Source organism: Uranotaenia lowii, chromosome 2, assembly GCF_029784155.1.
Source record: "Uranotaenia lowii strain MFRU-FL chromosome 2, ASM2978415v1, whole genome shotgun sequence".
Taxonomy (NCBI): Eukaryota; Metazoa; Arthropoda; class Insecta; order Diptera; family Culicidae; genus Uranotaenia; species Uranotaenia lowii.
In genome coordinates, this window is record NC_073692.1 from 368,539,313 (window position 1) to 368,564,853 (window position 25,541).

General features: G+C 37.4%; 1 protein-coding gene across 1 annotated transcript; it reads left to right on the plus strand.

Moving 5' to 3' along the window:
• Positions 1-15,879: 15,879 nt before the first annotated feature.
• Positions 15,880-18,702, plus strand: LOC129743140 (uncharacterized). The gene has a single exon (XM_055735108.1). It carries the CDS (start codon positions 15,880-15,882, stop codon positions 18,700-18,702), a length of 2,823 nt encoding a protein of 940 aa, XP_055591083.1.
• Positions 18,703-25,541: the final 6,839 nt, after the last annotated feature.

A 25,541-nucleotide genomic window follows, 5' to 3' on the forward strand; every position in this document is an offset into this window, starting at 1 on the left:
AAATAAAAATACTGAATCAACATTGTTAAATTTAAAAAATGTTGGCATTTCAAGTACATATCATATGTAGGTATCTGATTTTTTTAGCTAATCTGATTTAGGACTGAACGAGAACCCCTGGTCACAATAATTGACCACAAAGCTTTCCTTCAGCATTTTAAAAACATTCTTCAAGTACCGTTTTTTTGGTACTGTTAATTTAACTTATTAAACTGGTTAATTTCAACTGGTTTAAATATTTTCGTTTCCCAACATCTGAATCAAAATTATCTTGTATTCTGAAGCAGGTACAGAACTTTTTTACTCTATATAATTTACTACGGTGAATTTGCAGCCATTCCGTGCACCCATGTTGAAATATCATTTAAATTATTCAGTTTCATAACTTATGTCTGCAAATATGAAAAAATGAGTACAAAATTCATAACTATTTTACTCATACTAGTTTACTTTAAAATACTTTATTTAATATTTATTACTTAAAATTACTCATGGACATGTATTATATGAGGCCCTTAGAGCCAAAGCGGTGTAAGTGCATGAAAACTTATTTCGAGAAAACACGCTTGAAAGTTGTTGTGTTTGGCCATTTTCCATGTATTTTTCTTTCGAATGTTTAAGTATGTAAATAAAATTTAAAAAATATGAAAAAAATCAGCAATTAATATTTGAAATATTAAAATCGAGAGAATTGAAATATTTATTTCCAACAGCTAAAAAAAGTTCATCCACTATGTATAATTGCCTTCTGTAGAGAGGTATTTTGGTCGTTTAAGAACGTCAAATTTTCATTTCGCCGAAGACTTAATGGTCTGCGTATTGCGGCCAGGGAATCCAAAAATCGTTATCCTCCGATAAAATTTGCCGATCAAAATACCCGTGAGAGAGATTTTCATCTGCAAGAGCACTACTTCAACTTCAATTTTGATCTCGATAAGTTGTGCATTCCGATTCAAATTTATCGTCTCTTGTACCATTAAGGATAAGTTCTCGCTCCCGGACGAGAGAAAATTTCTCACTATTTTGCATGGAGTTAAGGGAGCAGAAAGTCAGAAAAGACGTAAATGGCTAGAAAAAGCACACTCTGTGCGTTTATTCTCTAGATCGCTTCCAGCTTTGTCGGAGAATATTCTCAGAACTAGAACTGACTGAGAGAGATGCCAAACATTGGGAAACATTTTTTTTTCTTTTTTAGCTTGATATGTCATTAATTGTTATTCACGTTTTTATTCACATTTTATGACAGAATTGCTGATTGCTGGAAAATTGCTGGAGAAGTACTCCAGATCAAGATGATTAAGAACTAAAGACACATCGTTCGTGCAGGACAGCTTTGCCAAGAAAACTCAAACAGACGCCATTTACACAGATCTCTCTGCTGCGTTCGATAAGGTGAACCACGAAATTGCAATCGCAAAGCTCGAACGTTTAGGATTACTTAATGGGATGAAAGTTATCCGTTCGTACTGGTGAATCCTTTTCTAGACAGTCCGTTGCCTCTTCAGGAGTGCCTCAAGGAAGTCATTTGGGACCGATCATTTTCGTGATCTGTTTAAATGATGTACTCTCGCTCCTTGGTGGCACAAAGCTCGCTTATGCCGATGACCTGAAACTTTTTCACACCATAAACGGCCAAGACGACATAAACTTCCTCCAACAGCAATTCACCGCTTTTGCTCACTGGTGCGATATCGATTGCTTGCTCTTGAACCGCAGTAAATGCTCGGTAATATCGTTTACCCGTAAGCGGCATCCTCTTCATGCAGAGTACACCCTCGGAGACCAAACCATCATCCGGGTGGACCATATCAACGATCTGGGCGTTATTCTCGACCGACGGCTGGAGTTCAAGATTCATACGAACTATGTTGTCGACAAAGCTTCTCGAACCCTTGGATTCTTGTTTCGTATGGCCAAAGATTTCAAAGACGTATACTGCCTGAAAATTCTTTATTGTTGCATAGTTCGCTCTATTCTCGAGTACGCTTCAGAGGTTTTTTGCCCTTTGTACAAGAACAGAGCTGAAAGAATCGAGGCTATCCAGCGGCGTTGCGGTACACTCTACGACACTTAAACTGGCAGGATCCGTTTCGTTTACCAAGCTATGAAAACTGCTGCCGTCTCACAGGCTTAGATACGCTTCAAGTACGCCGAAATGCTACACGTGCCCTAAAGGGTGATACGGTCAAAATTTGGTCAACATCCACTTGCCGTATTTCTTTCAATTTTGCATTTAAAAAACCTGAACATCCCTTATTTTGAAGGTGTGTGTGTGTGTGTAGAATGTTTCTCCTATTTTGATTTTGGAATTCACTCTTCAGTTGTCAAAATGCCGTCCAAGGAAGAAGAGCAGCGTATCAAAATTTTGCTCACGCATCGCGAAAATCTGAGCTACTCGCACGCAAAGCTGGCAAAATCGCTAAAAGTTGCCAAATCAACCGTTACAAATGTAATTAAAGTGTTTGGGGAACGTTTGTCGAAGGCCAGGAAGTCTGGATCGGACGGAAATCGAAAACCGGAAGCCGCTGAGACGACAAAGAGAGTTGCCGGTAGTTTCAAGCGAAACCCTAACCTCTCTCTCCGAGATGCCGCAAATAAGCTGGGTGTATCGTCTACAACCTTGCATCGAGCCAAAAAACGAGCCGGACTATCGACTTACAAGAAGGTAGTGACTCCAAATTGCGATGATAAACAAAATACGACGGCCAAAGCGCGATCCCGAAGGCTGTACACGACGATGCTGATGAAGTTTGGTAATGGACGACGAAACCTACGTCAAAGCCGACTACAAGCAGCTTCCGGGACAGGACATTTATACGGCAAAAGGAAGGGGAAAGGTCGCAGATATTTTCAAGCACATGAAACTGTCAAAGTTCGCGAAGAAATATCTGGTTTGGCAAGCCATCTGGACTTTGGCTTGAAAAGCAGCATTTTCATAGCTTCCGGGACTGTCAACCAAGAAATTTACGTGAAAGAGTGTTTGAATAAACGTCTGCTGCCTTTCTTGAAGAAACACGGTTGTTCCGTACTGTTTTGGCCGAATTTGGCATCTTACCATTACGGTAAAAAGGCCATGGAGTGGTACGCCGCCAACAACGTGCAAGTGGTTCCCAAGGACAAGAACCCTCCTAACACGCCAGAGCTCCGCCCAATTGAGAAATACTAGACTGAGTCGATTTGGGGTCATTTTGGAATTTTTCAAACCCTGGGGCCTAAAAAGCTTCGTCTTGGTCCAAAACTCATCATGATTTTTTGCAAAATTTTTAAGTAACGTTTACATGAGTAAATTTGAACTTTTAGGTTTGTATGGGAAAATTGAATATTTTGTACTGAAAAATCAACATCATTTTTGTTTCGTCTGTGGAACCAAGCCAGCTTGTGGTTTTTATGCCAATTTAAAAATTTCTTACAGGAAATTTTCCGCAATTCGGATTTGGAAAAGCGGAAGCCTAACTGAATAGTTTTCCTGCATTTTATACTAATTAAACTTGAAAAAGAAATTTAATTTGATTTTTAAAATGAACGATTTCACCGATTTACACGCGTTTTCCCTTGACCAAATTATGACCGTATCACCCTATAGTTGCAGCGGACCTTCTCACATCTAGAATCGACTGCCCCGAACTGTTGGAGGCCATACCTCTCAGCGTACGACCACGAGGATTACGAAACCAGAACCTGCCGCTCCACGTTCCGATTTGCCGGAACAATTACGGGGCTAACAGCGCTTTCATCGGCATTCTAAAAACTTTTAATCGGTTTTCCGAACATTTCGACTTCGACGTCTCAAGGAACGTATTCCGAAAAAAAAATTTAAGTGTATCAAGTATTGTGTAGTTTTATGTTGATCTTAATTTTAATTTGTTAGTTAGTAATCATTAGGATCAACATGTGATCCGTTGATGTTTTTAAACAATAAACATGTATTTTGGTGGCCTTCCCGATCAGGAGAGCATATCAACATAATAACTCAAACGTATCTCACCAAGATATTTAAATCTGATTCAGTTATAATTAAGTACTCCAAATTTTCGATTTTAAGTTTCTCTAATCTGAATTATATCTAATTCTGATTGACAAACTTGGATGGGGTTGAGCTCATACTCAATGATCAAGATTTTTTTCGGATCGTCCTAAAATAAAATGATTATATCTTATTTTGATATACGTACAACTTTTTCTGAAACACGGACATCGAAGTCAACGGCTCAAACCTTACATTAACGAGTTTCGCTCAACAGATTCATAAAATTGAATCCAATTTTTGGGAAACCAAAAATGGGGCATAGTTTTATCAAATAATGTGGTTTATTGACCTTCCACTAGAAAATTTTCTCGAAGCACTCATATCTTGATAAGTTATAATTTTGATATAATTTGTTCTATCCAATATCAAACTATGCTATCTGATCCAGATATAATCTTGATAGGAGCATATCAAAAACTGAAATAATTTAGCTATGATCGTATAAATTTTTTGATATAATTTAAGATATTTTAACATCCTACGAGTACTGAATTATAACTCATTTAAATAGAAAAAAATAAGTATCAAAATATCTCATTTTGATATAATTTTGTTTTTCCCTCCTGATCGGGTTCTTACAGCCAGATTGCTGATTTAAATTTTAACCACGATATTGTTTAGCTTTTTTTTCAGCGAAAAATGTTTGTTGGAGTAGTTCTTTATTTCAATATTTCTGAATTTTTCTGAAAAGTTATACTTTGAAATTTTCGAAATTGGTGAAAATCTGTGTGTTTTGATATTTAACTATTTGTGCTATAACTAGGACACTGTATTTAAAATTTGACATCTTCAAATTATATGAAAATTGATAAAATTTCAGAGAATTTGATTTAATGGGGTAACGTTTATCGTGAACATATTATTTTTTGAAGAGAAATGAAAATATCTTTTATTTTTTTTCTCATTTTTCACAAAATATATACCCTAACTTCTTCTACCAAGTAAGTTGCTCAAAAAATCGAAATGCTCAAATATTTTTGTATATTTAAGTTGCGCTATCAATCTATTTCCAAAAATATAAATATAAAAAAAATTATCCAAAAACATGAAAAATAAGGTTTAGTCACAACTTTTGTATGTTCTGCCCCACACTGCGTCGGAAACTAGTAATTGTGAAATGACAAATAAATTTCGAAAGTAGGATTTAAGCTACATTTTCTCTGACGTCTATGACGTCAAAAATGCATAATGCTCGAAAACCAGAGGAAAATGACTCCAATACGGGTTGAACTGCTATGAAAAAAGGAAATTAATGCCTTAATAAATGCTTTGAAAAAAAAAGAGGTCTCGTTTTCATCTCACATTTATGCTTGCTTTCCGTGTGATGCCTTAATTCTGAAGCATTTTCACAGCAGCACCGCTACTGGAGTGATCAAGCTAAATTATTTGGTGATTCTAGGGCTCTCATCTTTGACACGAAGTAGGTAGTACCACCTGTAGAATAAAATGGATTTCAAGTGCACTTAGTCATGTGCATACCTTCCAATGCTGCCACCCACTCGTCTACAAAAGCGCCTTGCGCTTGAATGGGAACGTCGAAACTGCACCCGTCAACTGGCTGGCGTGAGGTGGTAGTACCGATTCATTTTTATGGGTCATTAATTCTAATTACCATACCGGTCCAGTTTTAAGCATCTATATCAAGGAGTGAATGTGACAAACCGCGTCAATCCAACGTCGACTTGGACGAGTTGGAGGTAGTTTTTCGATAGTTTTTTTTTTTGCTGTATTGTTCAATCAAACCATGCAACGAAGCGGTTGAATCGATTTCCGCGAAACGTGTGCCACTAAACAACGGCAACAGCAGGCACAAATCGATGCGCAATGTTTCACCTCCAAACAATAACCATTTGTTCCTCAATCGATTAAACGGAATCAATGCATTCCATTCATTGGAGTTGAAAAAAAAGAAATAAAAATAAAAATAAAAAAGCACACTGATGCAGCTCAGTGCAAACAAAGTCGATTGAACCCACAAGCCGTGAACCATCTCCATTTTTTGTTAACTACTTTTTTTTCAACAGCGGAAAGAATGGTCATTTCTTAAACGAACTCGGTGGGGTTTTTGCACCAGATGTCAAAATTAAAAGAAAACAAGGGAAACCTTTCTCGAAAATGGTTTTCGAGTGAGACTTATGGACAGTGAAGGAGGTCGATCAAGTACTTACTTACGACGGCAAGTCTACGTACACGGGGAAGCAGCCACCCACATTAGCAAAAGTTCTACCAAAACCATCGTCATCATCATGATCTGTGAGGTTCCCGTTCAATTCAGCCAGAACCATCTCCAAACCGATTAATATGATTCCAAAACAAGTCAACTAGCCCATTTGTCGCCCTCGTCGAAGTCTCTGCTGAGAGACAGACGAAACGAAGACGATTCTTACGGTAGGTGTCATTCTCGAAGGCGGCCATTCCATCGTCTCGGAGTGGGAAGGTTCCGTTCTTTCCCGGCAGAGACACTCGATTCGAGATCGAGAATGATCTCATTTGACAATTTATTGGCGGCCTGAACGGCATGGTTCCAAAACTGGCTGACGAGCGGTTTGTTGATGCGTCATTTTGGCCCTATTTGGAAGGTTGAATGAGTTTCTGATTATTTCACTAACTATATTTTTACTTTTTCAATTTTGGACAGGGGTTTAGACCTCTTTTTGGCAACCCGGTGTGCTTAATCATCGGCCTAGGTTACGAAATCGATCCTTGAGCAGCTTTCCAATAGTGTGGATTTCGAATTAGGTTTTGCTTTTTCTGGGACCAGTTCGTGCTTAAGTAGCGTAAAATTTAAAAAAAATTCCTTGGACTATTCTTTTTTCGACGCTCTATCCAATTTTCAGGTTCTTCACGTCCTTTTTCGTTTGAACGAAAGCTATAACTTTTTGTTTTTTTTTAAATTGCGCTACACGAAAATTTTAGAGAGTGTTTTGTCGAAAGAAGCTTTCATGCACTTATCACCTTCGACTCTGAGAACCTCACATGATCTTTGTTGATTTTTCTCTGTCGAAAAAGAAAAGTTGATTTAATTTTTTTTTTTGGAAACTCCCTGGAATTGCCCATGAACAGTGAGCGAAGTTTTGGTATTTTAACAACTACTCCCGAGAGAAAACGTTCACATTAACCTCTTATCCAAATTCAATAAATAATGAAGCAATACCTGTTGAAATCCAACTTAATGCATGTAATGATATGGTGTGGATATTTCGGTAATAAATCCACCGTATCCTCACGGTTATGTCTTATACGGAATTTTTTACTTTTTCCTGTAACAACCTGATTTGACTAAAATATAACGGTGGTCAAAAGCAGGGGCTGCTCTTGAATCGCTCATGTAATTTATCTACCAAATATAGGAATTTTCAGTTAGTTCTTGTGTATATGTGTAGTGAGGCAGATCATTTAAGGTTACTGGTCTCCGAAACCCATACATTAAAAACGTCAGAATGTGATCTAGCGGGTGAAACCCTCATAGAAAACTTTGTTATTCGTTTGTTGTACAACGTGTTTAACCTCCTCTAATCAATTTTCTGCCACCTCTGAAGTGCCTCAAGGGAGCCATCTAGGACCAATAATATTCTTGCTGTTGCTATTTCTCCTCAAAGGACCAACATAAGCTACGCAGACGGAGCGTAAGCGGATTCCATTAACAGTAGTTTATTTTCTGGGCAACGAGGCTATCGCTAGAGTTGAGCACGTGAAAGATCTTGGTCTGATTTTAGACAAACGGCTAGATTTCAAGATTCACACCAATGACATCTTCGATAAAGCTTATTGAAACCTAGGCATACTATTTCGCCTGACGAAAGACTTCAAGGATATCCACTTTTGGAAGTTCTTCAACTCAACGTACAGCCACGAGGTTTGAGTAATCGCGATTTCCAGCTCTATATTCCTCTTCGACTGAATAATTATGGGGCTAACAAAGCACTAATTAGCGTTATCAAGAAATTCAACCGCTACTCTGGGCATTTTGATTATGACGTTTCGAAGGATGTATTTTGAAAAATCTCCAGGGCTTTAAGTGAATTGAGTGTATTCGATAAAAAATGCAACACTTTGTTTTGTGAATAACTTTTGAATGCGTGCATGGAAAATTATGAAATTTTCAGTGAAGTTGCCAAGTAATGTAATGTTCACATTTGCAAATTTTTGTGAAGTTTTGTCTAGTGGTTTTTGATATAGCTTCCGATGAAGCAATTTTCCAACTTAAATTTTTGGCCTTTACATGCGCCATCTATAAAGTATACTATGAACCACTCTTTTTCCAAATCAATGCTATTTTCGAATAGGTTTTCTGTTTCCTGAACTTTGACTTTCAAAATAACTCAAAATGTTTCATTTTTTGAAGTTATAACAAAATTAGCCGACTCCTTCGGCTAAAAACAACATAATATTTGAATTTTTATCACTCCACCACAGTTTTCGCGTAGTGAAATTATAAAATTTTCTGAGGAGCTGCCCAGTAATGTTCACATTTACTAATTTTCAATAAATTCTGTCAAGTGGTTTTTAATATAGCTTCCAATGAACAAAATTTTCAACTTAGAATTTTTTGGGCACCACATGCACCATCTATAAATGTATACTACTATGAACCACCCTTTTTAAAAATCAGTGCTATTTTCGAATAGGTTTTCTGTTTTCTGAAGTTTGACCTTCAAAATTTCTCCAAATGTTTCATTTGGTCGAAGTTATAACAAAATTAGCCGATTGTCCTCCCTCGGCACAAAAACAAAATAAATATTGGAATTTTTATCACTCCACCACAGTTTTCGCGTAATGGCACGATTCCAGATCCAACCTAAATAAAGTATCAACTATGTTAGACCTATTGAAGTGCTATTCAGGGAAAATGGTCACATTTTTTTGTATATTTAGGTATTCATCGTTTCAATCATTATGAAACACTGACTGATTTTCAGCTTCCACAGATCATCAACCTCCTCAAGTACTACAAATTTTTCATTTTTTTTCTTCTTGTTTATCTCCGTAACAACGAGAAATTTCTAGCTGGAAACCTGCCAGGTGTCTGTTAAAGAGTTCGTTTTGCTGCCATTGCGATTTTTTTAAAAATATCTTCCGCTATTAAATAAATATTTTGCGCACGATTTGACCACCGTATTTTGTTTATTTTAGCGGTGGGCTGCTTTTTTACTTTAGAGAAATGAAGTTAAGCATGTTTATTAGTCAGCGAGAGGAATCAGTAAAAAAAATATCTTTTTTATCCATTCCCCTATTAAAATTTTCATATTCTCTTGACAAATTCTTCTTTCACATCTCACCTCACATTCCCATAACATCTTCGGAATTTGAGCTCACTGTTGGGCCCTCTAGGACTTCTTAGTCGATTTAAGTTTGGTCAAATATTTTATTCCTAGCTGTTTTTGGGTCTCCCACCTGTTTTTGGGTCTTGAATTTTTCTCGATCCTACATTGCATCCTACGATCCACAAAACAAAGTTTTGCATTTTTTTGAATACACTCCTTGGTGTGTAGACCTTCGTATATGTATTGTCTATGTAGTCTGTTGATGTACAACAAATAATAATAATAAATATATATGATTCTTGCAGTTAAGATCAAGCCGACTTAATGTTTTTAAGCGAAACAAGAAAGAATTTCGAATCTACGGTACTCCCGGTTACTTGGCACATAAAATGGAGGATTATCCCCTTGAAATTTTCAATTGGTCAATCAAAGCATGATGTGTTATACACGTTCTTGGGCACTATCTGGACGTTGTTTGTGGCACACCACTCTATTATTTTATTTTTCTGGTCTGACAGGATGCCAAATCTGATCAAAACAAGCAGTTTGCTTGTTTATGCACAAGCAGTTTGCTTGTTTATGCACAAGCCGAGTAAATCGAATAAAAAGCTGAAGTGTCCAGCTTACATCATTCTTCCATTGCAGGGGAATGGTGTACCGTCAAACGGAGCATCATGCAACAGCAGGGTTAGATGCAACATTTGTATTCCACATCACTTATTCAATTTTTATTTTTATATTATGAAAGCTATCATTCAATGATAACAAAAGGATCATGACATAATATCTCATATCGTGAGACAGATTTTTAAAGTTTTTGATTCTCATAAAAAATTTGAAAAATCGAGCAATAGATGTAAAATTTTTTACATTTACCCTGTATGATGAATTGACTTAATGATATCACCTTCAAAATTTATATTGCTCTATTTATATTGACTTAATGATATCACCTTCAAACTTTATATTGCTCTATTTATCCTATACCAAAAAAAATTGGTGTAAAAATATTTTTGGAACAATGACCCAATTTTTTTAAATATATATTTTATAATTCAGTTACCAAGCTGGGCTAAAATGCATCAAAATGCTAATCAAATCAATCTTTCAAGTCTCGCTACTACATGCTGGAATATGCTTGTTTTCCATCACGCGTTTGTTTTTTTTCAAAATTTTATCCATCCAAACATATTTTTTATGATTTCAGTAGAATTTTTTGTAGTATTTTTAAACCTCTAAATGTATGCAATACCCTTATGGTTACTTAAAGAAAAAAACATTTTTGACAGAAAAAACGTAAAATTTAATTCGAATGAATTCAAAAATTACTGTAATTGGTGCTTTATGCGTTATGACATCATAAATATATCAAAATCTATACATTTTGAAACATTTGATTTTTCATCGAGAACAAAGTTTTTTTTTGCAACTTACCCCTTTTTCTTAGTAGGGTGAAAATCGCATGTTTTTGTAATTTTTACTTGAATTAACAAAATGACCTTTAAATCTTGTGTTGTGATCAGGAACAACATTCGAAAAAGTCTGCAACCATAAAAAGAACTAGTACTTCTGTTTTCCTGAAACATTTAGATAGAAACTGAACATTATACTGGGTCTAATCATGTTAATGGTCTTGATCGTTGTCCTGGTAATGACCTTTTTTTTGTCATGATTTTGTTGAAGGTTCTGAGCCTGAACCAGAATCTGAACCAATGTTTCCGAAAAAAAAAATCTGTGTTTTTGACAAAAAAATCTGTAATTCTGTGATTCGACCCCAAAATTCTGTGACAAGATTTTGTGATGTTTAAATACAATTTTCACCGAAATTAAAATTGTCAATAAAGATAATAGAAATCAATAAACAGTGTAAACTTTATAACATTTTCATGAATTTGAGTCAAAAATCCATAGTAAATATGGAATAAAAGTGTAAGTGAAATAGTATACAAAATTTCAAAAATCCGTGAGTTCTGTCAAAAATTTCGAAATTCTGTGTTCTGTGACAAAAATTCTATGACGAAAACATGCTCCAAATTTTCTGATTCAAGATTATTCTGTGATTTCGGCAACCTTGATCTGAACCTTGTTTTGTTCCTGTTCTTGCCCCTGGTACTGGCCCTGATCCTGTTATTGATACTGGATTTGATGTTGATCCTCACAATAGTCCTGTTCTTCATCCTGATTTGAGTCCTGGTCCTAGTACTGAACCTGAACTTGATTATGGCATTGATTTTGACCTTTATCCCAATCGTGATAGTGATCTTTACCTTTATCCTGGGTCTGCCCATAGTGATGGTCCTGACGTTGATCCTCGTTCTGATCCTGATGATGGTACTGATTTTGATCTTTATTCTGATCCTGATCCAGACTTTGATCCTTTTCTTGTTATTGATCCTTACTCATCTGAATCTATGTTCTGATTCATACTCATCTTGCTTATGAAAGGTAAGTTTTGAGTACAGTTTTGTACCCAAAAAGCAGGGTCAATCTTAAAATTTTTGAGTACTGACACTGGCCCTGATCCTGATTTCATTACTGGTCCAGATCTTGATCCCAGTTTTGATTTTGATGATGGTCCTGATTCTGATCATGGTTCTGGTTCTCGTCCTAGTCATGGTGCCCTTTCCGTACCAGATTCTTATCCTTATCCTGATTCTAATCCTGGTGCTGATCATTATCTTGATCTTGTTAAAGATCATAATAATGCTTTTGAATCCGGTCCTAACTCTGGTCCTGACCTTAGTCTTGTTGTTGTTGCCGGTCTTGACCATGATCTTGATTCTGATCGTTATACTGATTCTGATTCTTTTCCTGTTCTTGGTTTTGGTTCTGGCCCTGATCCTGATACTGTTTCTGGTGTCGATTCCGATTCTGATCCTGAAAACACGTTAGAAACTTTAAATTTCCAAACCTTCAAGTGATGATAATGATGGTCCCACCTTATTCCCCTGCACAGACTTGAGCTGGTCGAGTTATCTTTAAGATAATTTATTGATTGATTATTCTTACAGAATCAGTAAGCAAATAAAAACGGACCGATTTCTCGATTTTGTGCAGTGCAGCCCTAAGACGTAATTCTACGTAAACACAAAAATTTTACCAACTTGTTTCGGCAAGATTGACCGCCAATTTAAATAATTTCATAAAATTTTAGAAATATTTCGCTTCAACTTTTTCGCTTCCCCTTTTGAGGCATTAGACTCACCGGTAGCCACAAATTACCATTCATCTAAGAAAAATAATCGTGCTGCCCTCCCTAAACATTCATTAAACTTTCATCGTGTGCCGAATGAATCATGGGGAAGAAATTATGTTTTATGCTACTGGTTGTATGGTCTTGATTGAGCAATCAAGCAAAAAGCGTGATTTTTGCTGTTGTTTGTTAATTCGCTTCTTTTTTTTTTAAATCATGATCTTGAATAGATTAGAGTGTAATCAAGTCTTGGTAAAGTAGAAGGTTTAGTCTGCTATCGTTAACTTCGACAATTTATCGATGTAAATCAAGGGTTTCTAAGAACTACCGTAGGGAATAAGATCAATTGGAGAGCACGAGGCTTGGATAAGGGCTAAGGGCAAAACTATTTGATCGAATAGCTTTAACAAATTGTTTTTGGTTTTAATATTCGACATTTTTCCTTTCCAAGGGCACTTTCTTTTTACGCAAAAAAAAATAGACAAGATAGCTTGTTGCGAGGGCTTAGAACTTCAATTTTCCTAAATGGAGCATCAATTCCAAGAATCTTCCCATCAAACCAGCAATAAACATTCCATACACACAGATATGGTCTCCGCTTCACCTTGAATGGCGACTAATTTCCAGATTAGACTTGCAAATTGATTTCTATAATTTGGCATTCCACAGATGGCAACGGCTTCAGCGCGACACCATTAGACTAATTTCCTCTTTTCTTCGATTGTAATCTCTTGGAACTGCCAGGCCGTCGACCCCATCTTGGGGAGGCCGAAAATTTGGAACCATTCCGGGCGCAATAAACGAGAGCTCTCTTAATTCGGGTCAATTAATTGCGCACGATTTTAGGCACGAGCCATTTCATTCCATGCCTCCGTCGTCATTAGTTGACATTGGATGTTTTTGTTTTTATGATGAGCGACAGATCACCAACCACGTTTATGTATTTTTTTTTTTATGTCCTGTCAACTAAAATTTGACCTTCAAAAATTTGTAATAGCCTTTCGAAATTTTCTCAAAAAAAAATCTAAACGTTATCCTCGTTCTGTCAACAAATTTTCCACATTTTTTGTCGTAACGACCAGAAGTTCAACTCCCACCCTCTTCAATGTAGTATCGTTTTATTGATCAAACGGATATTTGGAAAATGGAAACCATTGGAATCGAATAGGTTTATGTCTATTTAAATACATTGAAAGCCACGTGCCTTCCTGATAGGACTTGCTATCAGCATTTTTGAGGGTTGTTTTTTTTTTGTTTTTTCTTCCTGAAAAATTCATTTTCATAGACTCGCCATCAACAAAGATGATGACAGTCACGTTGTTTATTTTTGTGACAGTATTTTGTTACCAGTTTAGTTTATGAAATATTGATGAATCTTTTGAAAAGGCTGGAGAGCTTCCTCACGGTGTGTTTCGTAGAAGGACTTAAAGAAAAAAAAATACAGTAACGCCAATTTTTGCATGGGTAGAAAGTAGAGCTTCTTCCGGTTCATTTTCACCGAAAATTAAAATATTTTGTCGGTGACCCCCCATACAAAATATTTTTTTGAAAATTTTCTATTCGAATTCTTCAAAAATAAATATATTTTTAGTGTTTTTTAATTTCAGAGGTGCTAATTCTCATAGTTTTAACTTTTAATACCTTTAAATTGAACTCAAAAGTGTCTTTAAAAACTTTGAAAAATTTTCTAATTTATTTTTTAACAAGTTACAGAGCTGTTTAACGTAAAAAATGCTTGAAAAGTATCTTTTTATACTAAAATCTAAAAATTGGCTGGAACATCCTGTCAGCAGTCTGAGAGGGTCAAATTATCTGAAATTATTAGAATTATCTAAAATAATACGAATTCATCTATGAATCCATTTGAATCCATTATCTTCAGATTTTTAGATTGTGGAAAAACTGAAGGGAATTTTATTGAAAAAAGCTCAATGAGTAAGAAAATCCGTGAACGGAACCACTATAACTTTTTTATGATAACGCTTATCGTGATGCGATCTGGAGTAGAAACGTTTGCCTCAATTTAAGCTTTGAAAAAAAAAATAATGCGATAATGAATATTGAACAGTTAACGATACGTTAAATACAATTTTTGATGAGAAATCAGTTTTTATACTTCTCCTGAGTTAAATGTCTCAATATTCCATTTGCACTTCAGACTCAATGTAAATCGTTACAGCATTTCAATCTAGCTTAAATTTTGCTTGTTATAAATTGTCTTTTGATACGATGATCATTAAAAGCATGAAGTTTCCTTTAACCTTTTTATTTTTATTATTTTCTAGCCCAAGTTTTGTAACCCTGCTGCACTCTGTGATTTTTCCATTTTATTCAAAGAGCTAGCATTACTGTTAAGGTAAAATAATCTTAGCATCTACGGTTTCCAACTCACTATATTATTTAACTAATCTTTTGAATTTGATCGGTACTACACCGATCAGGAATTCGGAATTGTTTTCTGTTTGTAATATGTGTCCTCTATGTTCACTTGACACTGTAATCAATTTGTTCGAAAACACCAATATCTGTCCATGTACCCTAAAATAGCATTAACTCTCTCGCAACATTAAACATAACGCCGAGAGAGTTCTCACACAATAGTATGTAAGCCATTTTAGTTAAGTTAGAATAGATTAGAACGTTAAACGAATCGCACGGAATTTTACTTCTACTATTATTAAACTCCATAGTTAAGTCCATGCAAGCGACTTTCAATACAAATTCCGAAATTGAGCCTAAGTAATTAGCAGCAATTATCGTGCATAGTGTGTGCTTTTTCGCAAGCAGAACTCGAATAGTGCAAACGAAATCACTCCCCCAGCGGGTGGATCAGCTGTTGTGCCAGCGAAAGGTCGGCGACTTACCTTATTCTTGCTGCTGGTGGATGCCGTCGACTGGAGACGGAAAGAAATTCCCCGAAATCCGAACCCCCCCATCGGCCGAGCCCGAACATTTGGTCCTTCGAGCCGGATTCGAGGACAGGAACACATCAGGTCCAGCAGAGGAATCAGCATTCGCCATCTTCCGAGCGCCATAGCAGTTGTGGTTTGTAGAAATCCACATCCAAGTGGACACTGAGACACTGAAGCATTGCTTAGACGCATTTGGGCAAGTGGCTAGACAACAGTACCGTACAAAAGTAAAGCAACACTTTAAAAATTGGATTTTTTGAAAAATTCAAAATCGCTTTACCTGTTAATTTTGAGGCGATTGTAGCATTGCTGGGTGGCGTTAATACAAGTTGCTGACAACAGTACCGTCCAAAAGGACAGCAACTCGAATAAAATAAGAATACTTTGGAGATTTTTATTTGCAAATCGCATCCGAAAAGTCAATCGTTGGTGGCATTTACGGTCGTTTTGGTGTTTTAAGTGTGATTTGAGTGGTGTTGAGTGATGGCTAGCAAGGCGGAGAAAAAGTTAGCTGCGGACCTTCTGACGAGACGACGAGCGTGTGCCGAGCGAGATGTGGTGGAGAAGTTCATCTCGGACTACACCTATGAACGGGATTGCTGCCAGGTTTCGGTACGTTTGGAGACTCTTAACAAATGCAACGAGTTGTTTTTGAACGTGCAGAACGACATCGAGATGGGTGACATCGAAGAACGGTTCGAGGCGCATTTGGAGTTCCGGGCGGATTTCGAGGATCGGTTTTGCAAAGCGAAAGGTTTTTTGCTGTCAAAGCTGGAAAGCAGGGAGCATCTTCTGAGTTCGACGATCATGCACGCATCGACTTCTCATAGCATGTCTTCCAGTTTCCATCATCGGCTGCCTAAAATCGATCTACCGAAGTTTAGCGGGGATGAATCGCGATGGATATCATTTCGCGACAATTTCATTTCGATGATCCACTGCAACGAGGACATACCGATCGTCAACAAGCTGCAGTACCTGTTGCAGTCGCTGGAGGGAGAGGCAAGAAAACCGTTCGAGTCTGTGGATATTCAAGCCGATAACTATGCGTCGACGTGGGACGCATTGAAAAAGCGCTACGACAACAAGCGATTCCTAAGAAAGGAGCTGTTTCGAGGCCTGTACAACCTTCCACCGATCCTGCATGAGTCAGCACAAGACCTCAACACACTGGTTGATGATTTCCAGCGACACGTTAAGGCACTGGGGAAATTGGGTGAACCTATCGAGCATTGGGACACTCCACTCATCTTTATCCTGACGAATAAGTTAGATTCGGCGACAATTCGTGCATGGGAGCAAGATACTCGACAGAAGGATGAGGTGAAATACGACGAGCTCATCGAGTTTCTTATCCACCAGGTCCGGATGTTGAAATCCGTGGACAGCGATCTCCAGCATCGTTCCTCAGTGCCCACCGTTTCCAAGGTGGCCGGACAAATCCCGAAGAAACCAGTTCCCATCCGATCTGTCGTGAACACAGCTACGTCCGAAACTCAATCCAGTACTTCGCCATGCCACTGTTGTTTGAGAACACATCCACTTCACCAATGTCCAGCATTTTCGAATCTGTCAAGCTCCCAACGGCGAGAGCTTGTGACACAGCACAGCCTTTGCTGGAATTGCTTCCGTACAAATCACCAGGCAAGATCCTGCAAATCCAAATTTCTTTGCCGGATTTGCCAAGCGAAGCATCACACTATGTTGCACGACCAAGCAGCACCACCGAATGAGTTCTCACCCGAAAGATCACAGCTCCCACAAGTGAATCCAGGTCCGAGCGGTTCACTCAACCCACCAACGATAAATCTATCCGTGCATTCAAATTCGACGGTTCTATTGGAGACAGTTGCGCTGTTAGTTGTCGACCGATACGGCAGAAAGATTCCAGCACGAGCTCTTCTAGATTCCGCAGCAATGTCCAACTTTATCACCAGGAAGCTGGCGAACGAACTCGCCACCCAACAAACTCCCGTGGACATCGCAGTTGCCGGAATTGGAGAGTCAGTCAAACGCATCAGAAAAAGGTTAGCTGCCAAAATCGTATCCAGGAACAGCGACTTCTCCACCACACTCGATTTCCTCGTCATGAAGAAGCCAACCTCCCATCTTCCCACATCCCCGATCGATACAACTGCCTGGAAAATGCCACAGGTTCCATTGGCGGATCCTCAGTTCAACGTTCCAGCAACAATCGACATGATCATCGGTGGAGAATGTTACCATGAGTTCCACACGGGCGTACGCCACTCTCTTGGTAATAAATCTCCGTTTTTGGTGGACACCCTCTTCGGCTGGACAGTTTCTGGCAAAGTTGATTCCAGCTCCACCACCGCACCGCGAGCGTGCTTCCTCTCCACCGTTGATCAAACCCGAGAAACGATCCCTGGGGAGTTCCGGCCAATGGAAACCCCCGATGGGAGTCAGAAAACAGAATTTCAACCCTCCACCACTCAAATCCACAAAGAAGGATGCTCCGCCCGCCATTCCCGGCCCAATAATCCAAAAACCACCCTTGGAGATTCTCGAACGAAAGCCACACATCGAAACTCCACCAGAAATACACACCACAAAATCCCTGGAAGTCACGCTCAACCCGGAAAAAGGCACCACATTGATCCTGTTGACGACAAACCACACTGCTATCTGCCACATCACCCGGTGCTCAAGGAAGCCAGCAAAACCACCAAAGAACGCGTGGTATTCGACGCATCCTGTGAGCCCAATTCAGGGTACGCGCTCAACGATACGCTGCTCGTCGGTCCCGTCGCTCAACAAAGTCTGCTGTCCAACACGCCTCCAAACGCCGCTAAGGTCAACGACGAAGGAGAAGACGCTGCCTGTGGAGCCTGCTGCTACGTTGTCCCTTTGGCCAAACAGCCGTCTGTAGTTATGCGCAGCCGTCTGGAGCTATGCGCACCTATTCTGCCAGAGGTATCGTTCCGTCAATGGTTAAAGCCGCCACCACATCGTTGGAGAACTGTTGCTGCTAAACGTTTAACTGCTATCCAGAAGGATACTGATGGGCTCAGTAGGAGACGCGTTCCGGAAGTGCACATCGCAGCTAGCGAACTGTCCAGGAATCTACATTCCTCCAACTTCCCCGAAAACCCTAGTTGGTATTACGACCACGCATGGCAATCCTCATCCTTGGAAAGCTGGCCTTATTCCACCACCTCGCTGCCATTCGGTCGCTGTACAAGGCTTCATCTAGGTCGAGATGGAGTCATTCAGCCAGCCATCCGAGATTGTCATCTTACTCACCGCCAGCAGTCAACAGTTCAACGCGACAACCCCGACAACTAGAAAGCTACAAAGACCGGTAGAGCACGCCGAACGTGCTCAACGCGCTAATGGAGCGCTAACAGGTGATTAGCGTTCCTATCATTCCATCCATATCGTTCGATCTACCGGGTCTTTGTTGCTTACAGTTCCCTAGACGTCCTATTGTACCCCGCCATCATCGAGATCCTTCTACAAAGACCGGCAGAGCACGCCGAATGTGACTCACTGCGCATGTCGAGCGCTAATAGGTGATTAGCGTTCCAAACTGTCACATTTTCTCGTTCGATCTACCGGTTCTTTGTCGATTGCAGATTCTTTCCTATATTATTTCTATATCGTCACCGAGCATTCATCGCCATGCACCGAGCCACGTTAGAAGCCGAATCTTCTAAGACCGATTCGCTTCGTTTACCAGCGAGATCGCCCACATACATCCACATGGTAGCAGAATCTTCAAAGATCGGTAGAGCACGCCGAACGTTGCTCAACGCGCTAATGGGGCGCTAACAGGTGATTAGCGTTCCTATAACCTTACCCTACGCCGTTCGGTCTACCGGGTCTCTTTTGTATTCACAGATTCTGCACCAGTGCCGAAGCAGATTCCTCGATGTGCGACGTGCCAGCTGTGTCTTGATCCAACCGCCGTGTCTCCTGGTCCACCCGTGTACCCTGCCCAACCGTGTCGCATGGTCCAACCGACTGAAGAGGCCGCAATCAATTGGTCCGAAATTCGTTGAAACAGCAGTTTCAAGGTGGCCGGAATGATCGGTACTACACCGATCAGGAATTCGGAATTGTTTTCTGTTTGTAATATGTGTCCTCTATGTTCACTTGACACTGTAATCAATTTGTTCGAAAACACCAATATCTGTCCATGTACCCTAAAATAGCATTAACTCTCTCGCAACATTAAACATAACGCCGAGAGAGTTCTCACACAATAGTATGTAAGCCATTTTAGTTAAGTTAGAATAGATTAGAACGTTAAACGAATCGCACGGAATTTTACTTCTACTATTATTAAACTCCATAGTTAAGTCCATGCAAGCGACTTTCAATACAAATTCCGAAATTGAGCCTAAGTAATTAGCAGCAATTATCGTGCATAGTGTGTGCTTTTTCGCAAGCAGAACTCGAATAGTGCAAACGAAATCACTCCCCCAGCGGGTGGATCAGCTGTTGTGCCAGCGAAAGGTCGGCGACTTACCTTATTCTTGCTGCTGGTGGATGCCGTCGACTGGAGACGGAAAGAAATTCCCCGAAATCCGAACCCCCCCATCGGCCGAGCCCGAACAGAATTCTTTTTTATTATAAAATTTTACAGTTTTTTGGAAAAAAACTTATTTAATGGATGAACCTAGCCTAAAACTGTGACAAATTTGATTTTTTTTCAAAAAAAGCATTTCATTTTTTTTTCAATCTTAAATGTACAAAAATTAACAGTATTGTTGGCAAAAGTGAATTTCGAATGATCGATAGCAAGCTAGCCTGCAGCCGCGTAAGATTCATCATATTTTGTTCAACCCTTACTTATTTTAGTTATGCTACTGTACACTGAAGTTTTTCTTTATTACTAAATAGAAACATAATGAAGCATTAATTTTACAGTTAAACAATCATAATTTCTACAACCGTCGATAAAATTGAAATTTCTCTAAAAAAAATCGTTTTTCATCGTTTTGTTGATCATGAATTCGAAAATATCAACTGTACTTCAATTCTTAAGCAAAAATGAAGTTTAAATGATTAATAGAAAATTTATTCACCATCAATATAAGAAAAAGAAATTTAAAATTGATGTTATGTAGTGGAATATAAGTGGATTCCAGTGCGAGTACTTTAACTTTTAACTAAAATTTATTGAAAACTTTTCTTCTTAGATATGTTCCAATTTAATCTTAATCTTTAAATTTAATTAAAAAATGCCATAAACGAGTGACATTATGAAACATTAAATTTTTGTTTTCTAAACCCATATATATTAAAGCGTGCAAATATTGTGGAAATATTTCAAAGAACAATTTTGATAAAAAAAGAAAAGATTTTTGATATTTTGTTGGAAACCAATCAAATGGTGTTGGACTGTTCTTATTCATGTATCGTAATTTTTTTTTAACCAGAATTTGTTCTCCAAGATACACACATAAGAATATAAATTCATATTACATTTGGATAACACCAATAACAACAAGGATATTCGAAACAATACAATTTTAAATAAATTATTTTTTTAATAAATTTTAATATAAAAAAATGTTTTTCAAAAAATCCAAATCACTTATCTTTCCAGGCGTTGACATTTTTTATTGTTTCTGAATGACAAAAACTTGAATTAAAATAAAAAATTAATTTACAATGAAAGAAGTTACTATTCCATTGTCCATAATTTCCATAATTTTACGAATAAAAATGTTTAAATATGGACTACAAATCTTCAAAAAAAACAAAATGTATGGGGACTCACCGACCAAATATTTTTATTTAGCCTGAAAATGATTCAGAAAAGACTAAATTTTCCATTTCTGAAAAAGTCAGAGTTACTGTATTTTTTCATTTAAACATCTTCCATAAACACACCGTGTCCTAGAACGTTCCTTTAAAAATTTCCTATTCACCGAAATTCTCTTGTAACACTCATGTAGGTCTGTATTGTTCTTCAAAAATGGCAATTTTCTTTCCGATATTTAACGATTTTGGAATTTTTGAAGCCGACACCTAAATGTGTCCGAATTTACTCCGTCAATCTTTTTTTAACTATACTTTTATATTTTAAATCGTTTTGTTTTTATGTCTTATTTTTTTTTAAATATTCATGATTTGCTTCCACATTCTAATGCTTTTCAACACCCGTACCTCAAAAGATTGATTAATTTGTTTGACATTTAGATTTCTAAACCCAGTTTGATTCCTAAACTTTGTTTCAAAGTTCGCCCTTTGCTGACTGACAGCTGAGTCAAGTCTGAGATGAGATTGATCGAACGTCGAGAACGCCGATAAATTATTAGTTCGATGCCTCTAGGGCAGGGTCTCTTTCTTACCGCAGGTTCCAGTTTGTCAATCGTCGTCAGATCGTCGGACATGGCTGCGGTTTTGTGCGACTCTCTTGGGTTCAGAAAACGGCAGCATCAGGGCCAAGCGGTTTTTTTTCGCAATCAATGGGTGATGAAATTATGCAACCAGTAGTGGTATGAATTATGTTGTGTAAAATTTTTCGCGGCTCCCATCATTGTGGAGCGTTGGCTGACTGGTGTGGAGCGAGGCTTTTCAGCTTTTGAGACAGGGGGAGTTGAAATAAGTCAGCATTCATTTGGACTTGAAAAATGAATGAAAAAAAACTGAAACCACAACAAACGTCCATCGGACAAACTTGACACATATAAAAAAACCTGATCCGAATATTTTTGCAACATAGCATATGAAAACAACTAAAATGTTGTCTTCTTAACAGCAGAAATTCTCATAATAGCTTATCAATTTAACAGCTTATGAAAGGAAAAAGCAATAGTTTTCCACTTACTCCAAAGCTTATCAGATATCTTCAAAAATGATCTCTTTTTCTCAAGAAAATTCTTTCAAAACATTTAACAATTAACATCTCCGAGATTTAAAACGTGACTTTTTTTTTAATCAACACGGTTTTCCGCAATTGATACGGTATATGAAGGATAAGTTCTTTTCAATGTGAATGTAGAAATTTTTGCAATTGGGAGAAGCTTGATTCTGAATCTCGAATGGTGAGATTGGGGACGTGAGATCTGAAACATGAGACATAAGACGAAGCTTGGAAAGTAAGGCATGAGATTGGTCTCACTTCTCACTCTTCACATCTCACTACTCGTCTCCTTTGTCTTACATGTCACGTACCTCTTCTTTCTTTAAATGTCATGTCTCACTTTGCACTTCTCACTTTTCACGTTTCACGCCTCACGTCTTAATTCTCATGTCTCACTTTTCAAGTTTCACGTCTCATGTTTCACGTTTCATGTCTCATGTTTCATCTCTTATGTCTCACGTCTCATTTCTCATGTCTCATGACTCGTCTCATTTCTCACGTTTTTCTTCTCAACCCTCGTTCTTCATCTCACTTTTAACTGCTCATGTTTCACTTTCCACGTCTCACCCTCCACGTCTAAATCCTTTTGTCTCATGTCTCATTTTTTATTTTCCTTATCTCATCTCACCTTTCATTTTCTACGTCTCATTCTCCAATTCCCATTTTTTACGTCTCACTTCCTTGTTTAAACGAAAAAAAAAATGCAATATTGATTTAGCGTTGCATAGTAGGCTGTGTCGAATTGCAATTTTTGTTCAAATTTCAAAAACCCTGCAGTCTAAAAATTTTTTTTTTCGGTCAAAACGAGCGACAGAATTAAAAAAAAAAATCAGATTTAGGTACCCGGGTTTTGATTTGAAAATTTGTATGGAAGTACGCTAAAGTTTTTTCAGAGCATGTCCGTTTTTGGTTTGTCTTAAATATTTTGTTCTCACGCGATGCAAATTGAATTTCAATATATGGAGCTTACTGAAAAATGTTATTACTACAACGTTGCCGAAGACAGCAAAGCGGTAGGAGTAGTGAGAAAAACTTATAACGTTCCAAATTTAGCTATCTTTTTTCCTTAAAAGATACTAGCAACACTGAATAATTTTCCGTCAAACCTTTAGGAATATTTTTTTAACAAGAAAGTTAATGATTTTAGAGTCTCGAAATATTCTGATGAAATGATCCACATAAAATTTTCTATCCTTTACAAAAGTTAAACTAGGGTTACCAGAAATTTATAATCATCAGATGCGATGGTTTTGCAAAAATTCAACTTAAATTAGCTGTATTGTAGCAAGATAATTTTCAGTAAGCTCCATATATTGGAATTTCATGTGCATCGCGTGAGGACAAAATATTTAAGAAAAATTAAACAAGAGACATACTCCGAACAAATTTTCCGTTTTTCCATACAAATTTGCCTATCGAAACCCGGGTACGTAAATGTAATTTAAAAAAATCTGCAAAAATTCTTTTGCTCGTTTTGAACGAAAAGAAAACTTTCAAACTACAGGGTTTTTGAAATTCGAAAAAAACTTCAATTTGACACACCCTGTTGTATAGTCGACTGTTTCAACCTTGTGATCAGGCTGATTCAACTATTTTCTTCTAAGCATAAGATATGGTTTATTCAGGATTCGTATAGGGATCTTTCTCAAAAACCACCACAACATTGCAAAAAAGCGCTCAAAAACCGATGTTTGGCAATAAGCATGACAACGCCTCTCCTTGGCAAATATTAGCTTTGGATTTCTGGAAATGACACCTTCAGCTTCAAAACGTTTATTTTAATTTTTTTTTACACTCATACTCAGTCATTCTTTTTGAATTTTATTGAAACGTGATCTATAAGAAAAATATAATTATGATAGATTATCATGATAATGGTGATTTTATGATGATAAAGTAAAAGTATGCTCACACGATTGCATGCCAAATTTTTAATCTCCCTCTATGAGTGGAACTATTCCTCTTGGGCATTTCCTTTCGGATATCCTTATGCGAAAAATATTCAAAGATCTTTTATTCATTTTTTTTATCAGCCTTAAGGCTTCAGCTTTTTATCCTTATGATCTTTTTACATTTATGATAAAAACATCTTAAACTATTGTTGATTTGTTCTCTGGTGATATTCAAATTGATGCTTTGTGAAGCGCCATAAATCTAAAGATTAGTTCTTTGCGAGCGCAGTTCTTTATTCGATTTGGAAGCTGAAACGGTTTTAAGCTACCCAAACTGCTACGTTCTTCGTTTGGAGAAATTTGTGACAGAAAACACGGTGAAAAGAATTTTCAATTAGCCAAGTACTTTACGATCTGATTTAATGTTTCTGCCAACAACTTACTATTTTAACAGTTAGCAGTTCATGCAGAATTCCTTTTGTTGATTCAAACTCAAAGGAGTTCAGATTCGTTCTTAAAATTTAAGCTGACTGTATAGAATGTAAAGTCAAATCACATATAAGTGACATGGATCTATCAATTGTTATGTGAATTTTCAGTAAATTATTCCCGGTCTTTTTCAGCAATTGACAGCTGAAAAATCCTACATTATTCAATCAATCCCTCAATATGGATGAATCATGCATGAGATCCAAATATAAGTGACATGGAAAAATCAACTATATGAAATTTGAATAGGTTAAAACGAAAAATGTTTGTTTTTGATATATCTCCATGAATACTGCTAGCAAATAACCTTATCTTATACTTTAAAAGTAATTTCTAAGAAATATTCAGATTCAATTCTAAAACTCTTGAAAGTTCTATATAGAATTGATATACAAATAAAAACACCTAAAATTAACATGTTGAAAAAAATATCAATAGATACATTACAAAGTCATTTTTGTCACATGCATGCATTACGATTCGCCCAACAAGGAACAGTGTTGTTTTTAAGAATCAATTGAAAATATCATGAGTTATTCCAATTTTCGGAACACGGTTCAAAACGTGTTAAAATTATGTGTTTTTTGGTGACCCTTTTAAGGGGTGACTGTGGGTCAAATTTCATTTGACCATAACTTTTTTTGAAATCAATTATTTTCAAGAATATTTTGCACACTTACACCTTTACTATCTTCGAACATTTCTGCATTTATACTTTTTCTATGTCAGTAGAATAAAGGCAGAGTTATTGATACAATTCAAAAACATCTTTTTTTTTACCCATATTGTTTCCCCGCACAACGGTATTTGTAGATTAAAAAAAAAATTATAGGTATTCTGATAAGTAATGTTTATGCACTAATGTTTGCAAACTCGAGAACCAATCAAGCAAATGGTATCGAATTTGGCATGTGGTGGTATTTGGG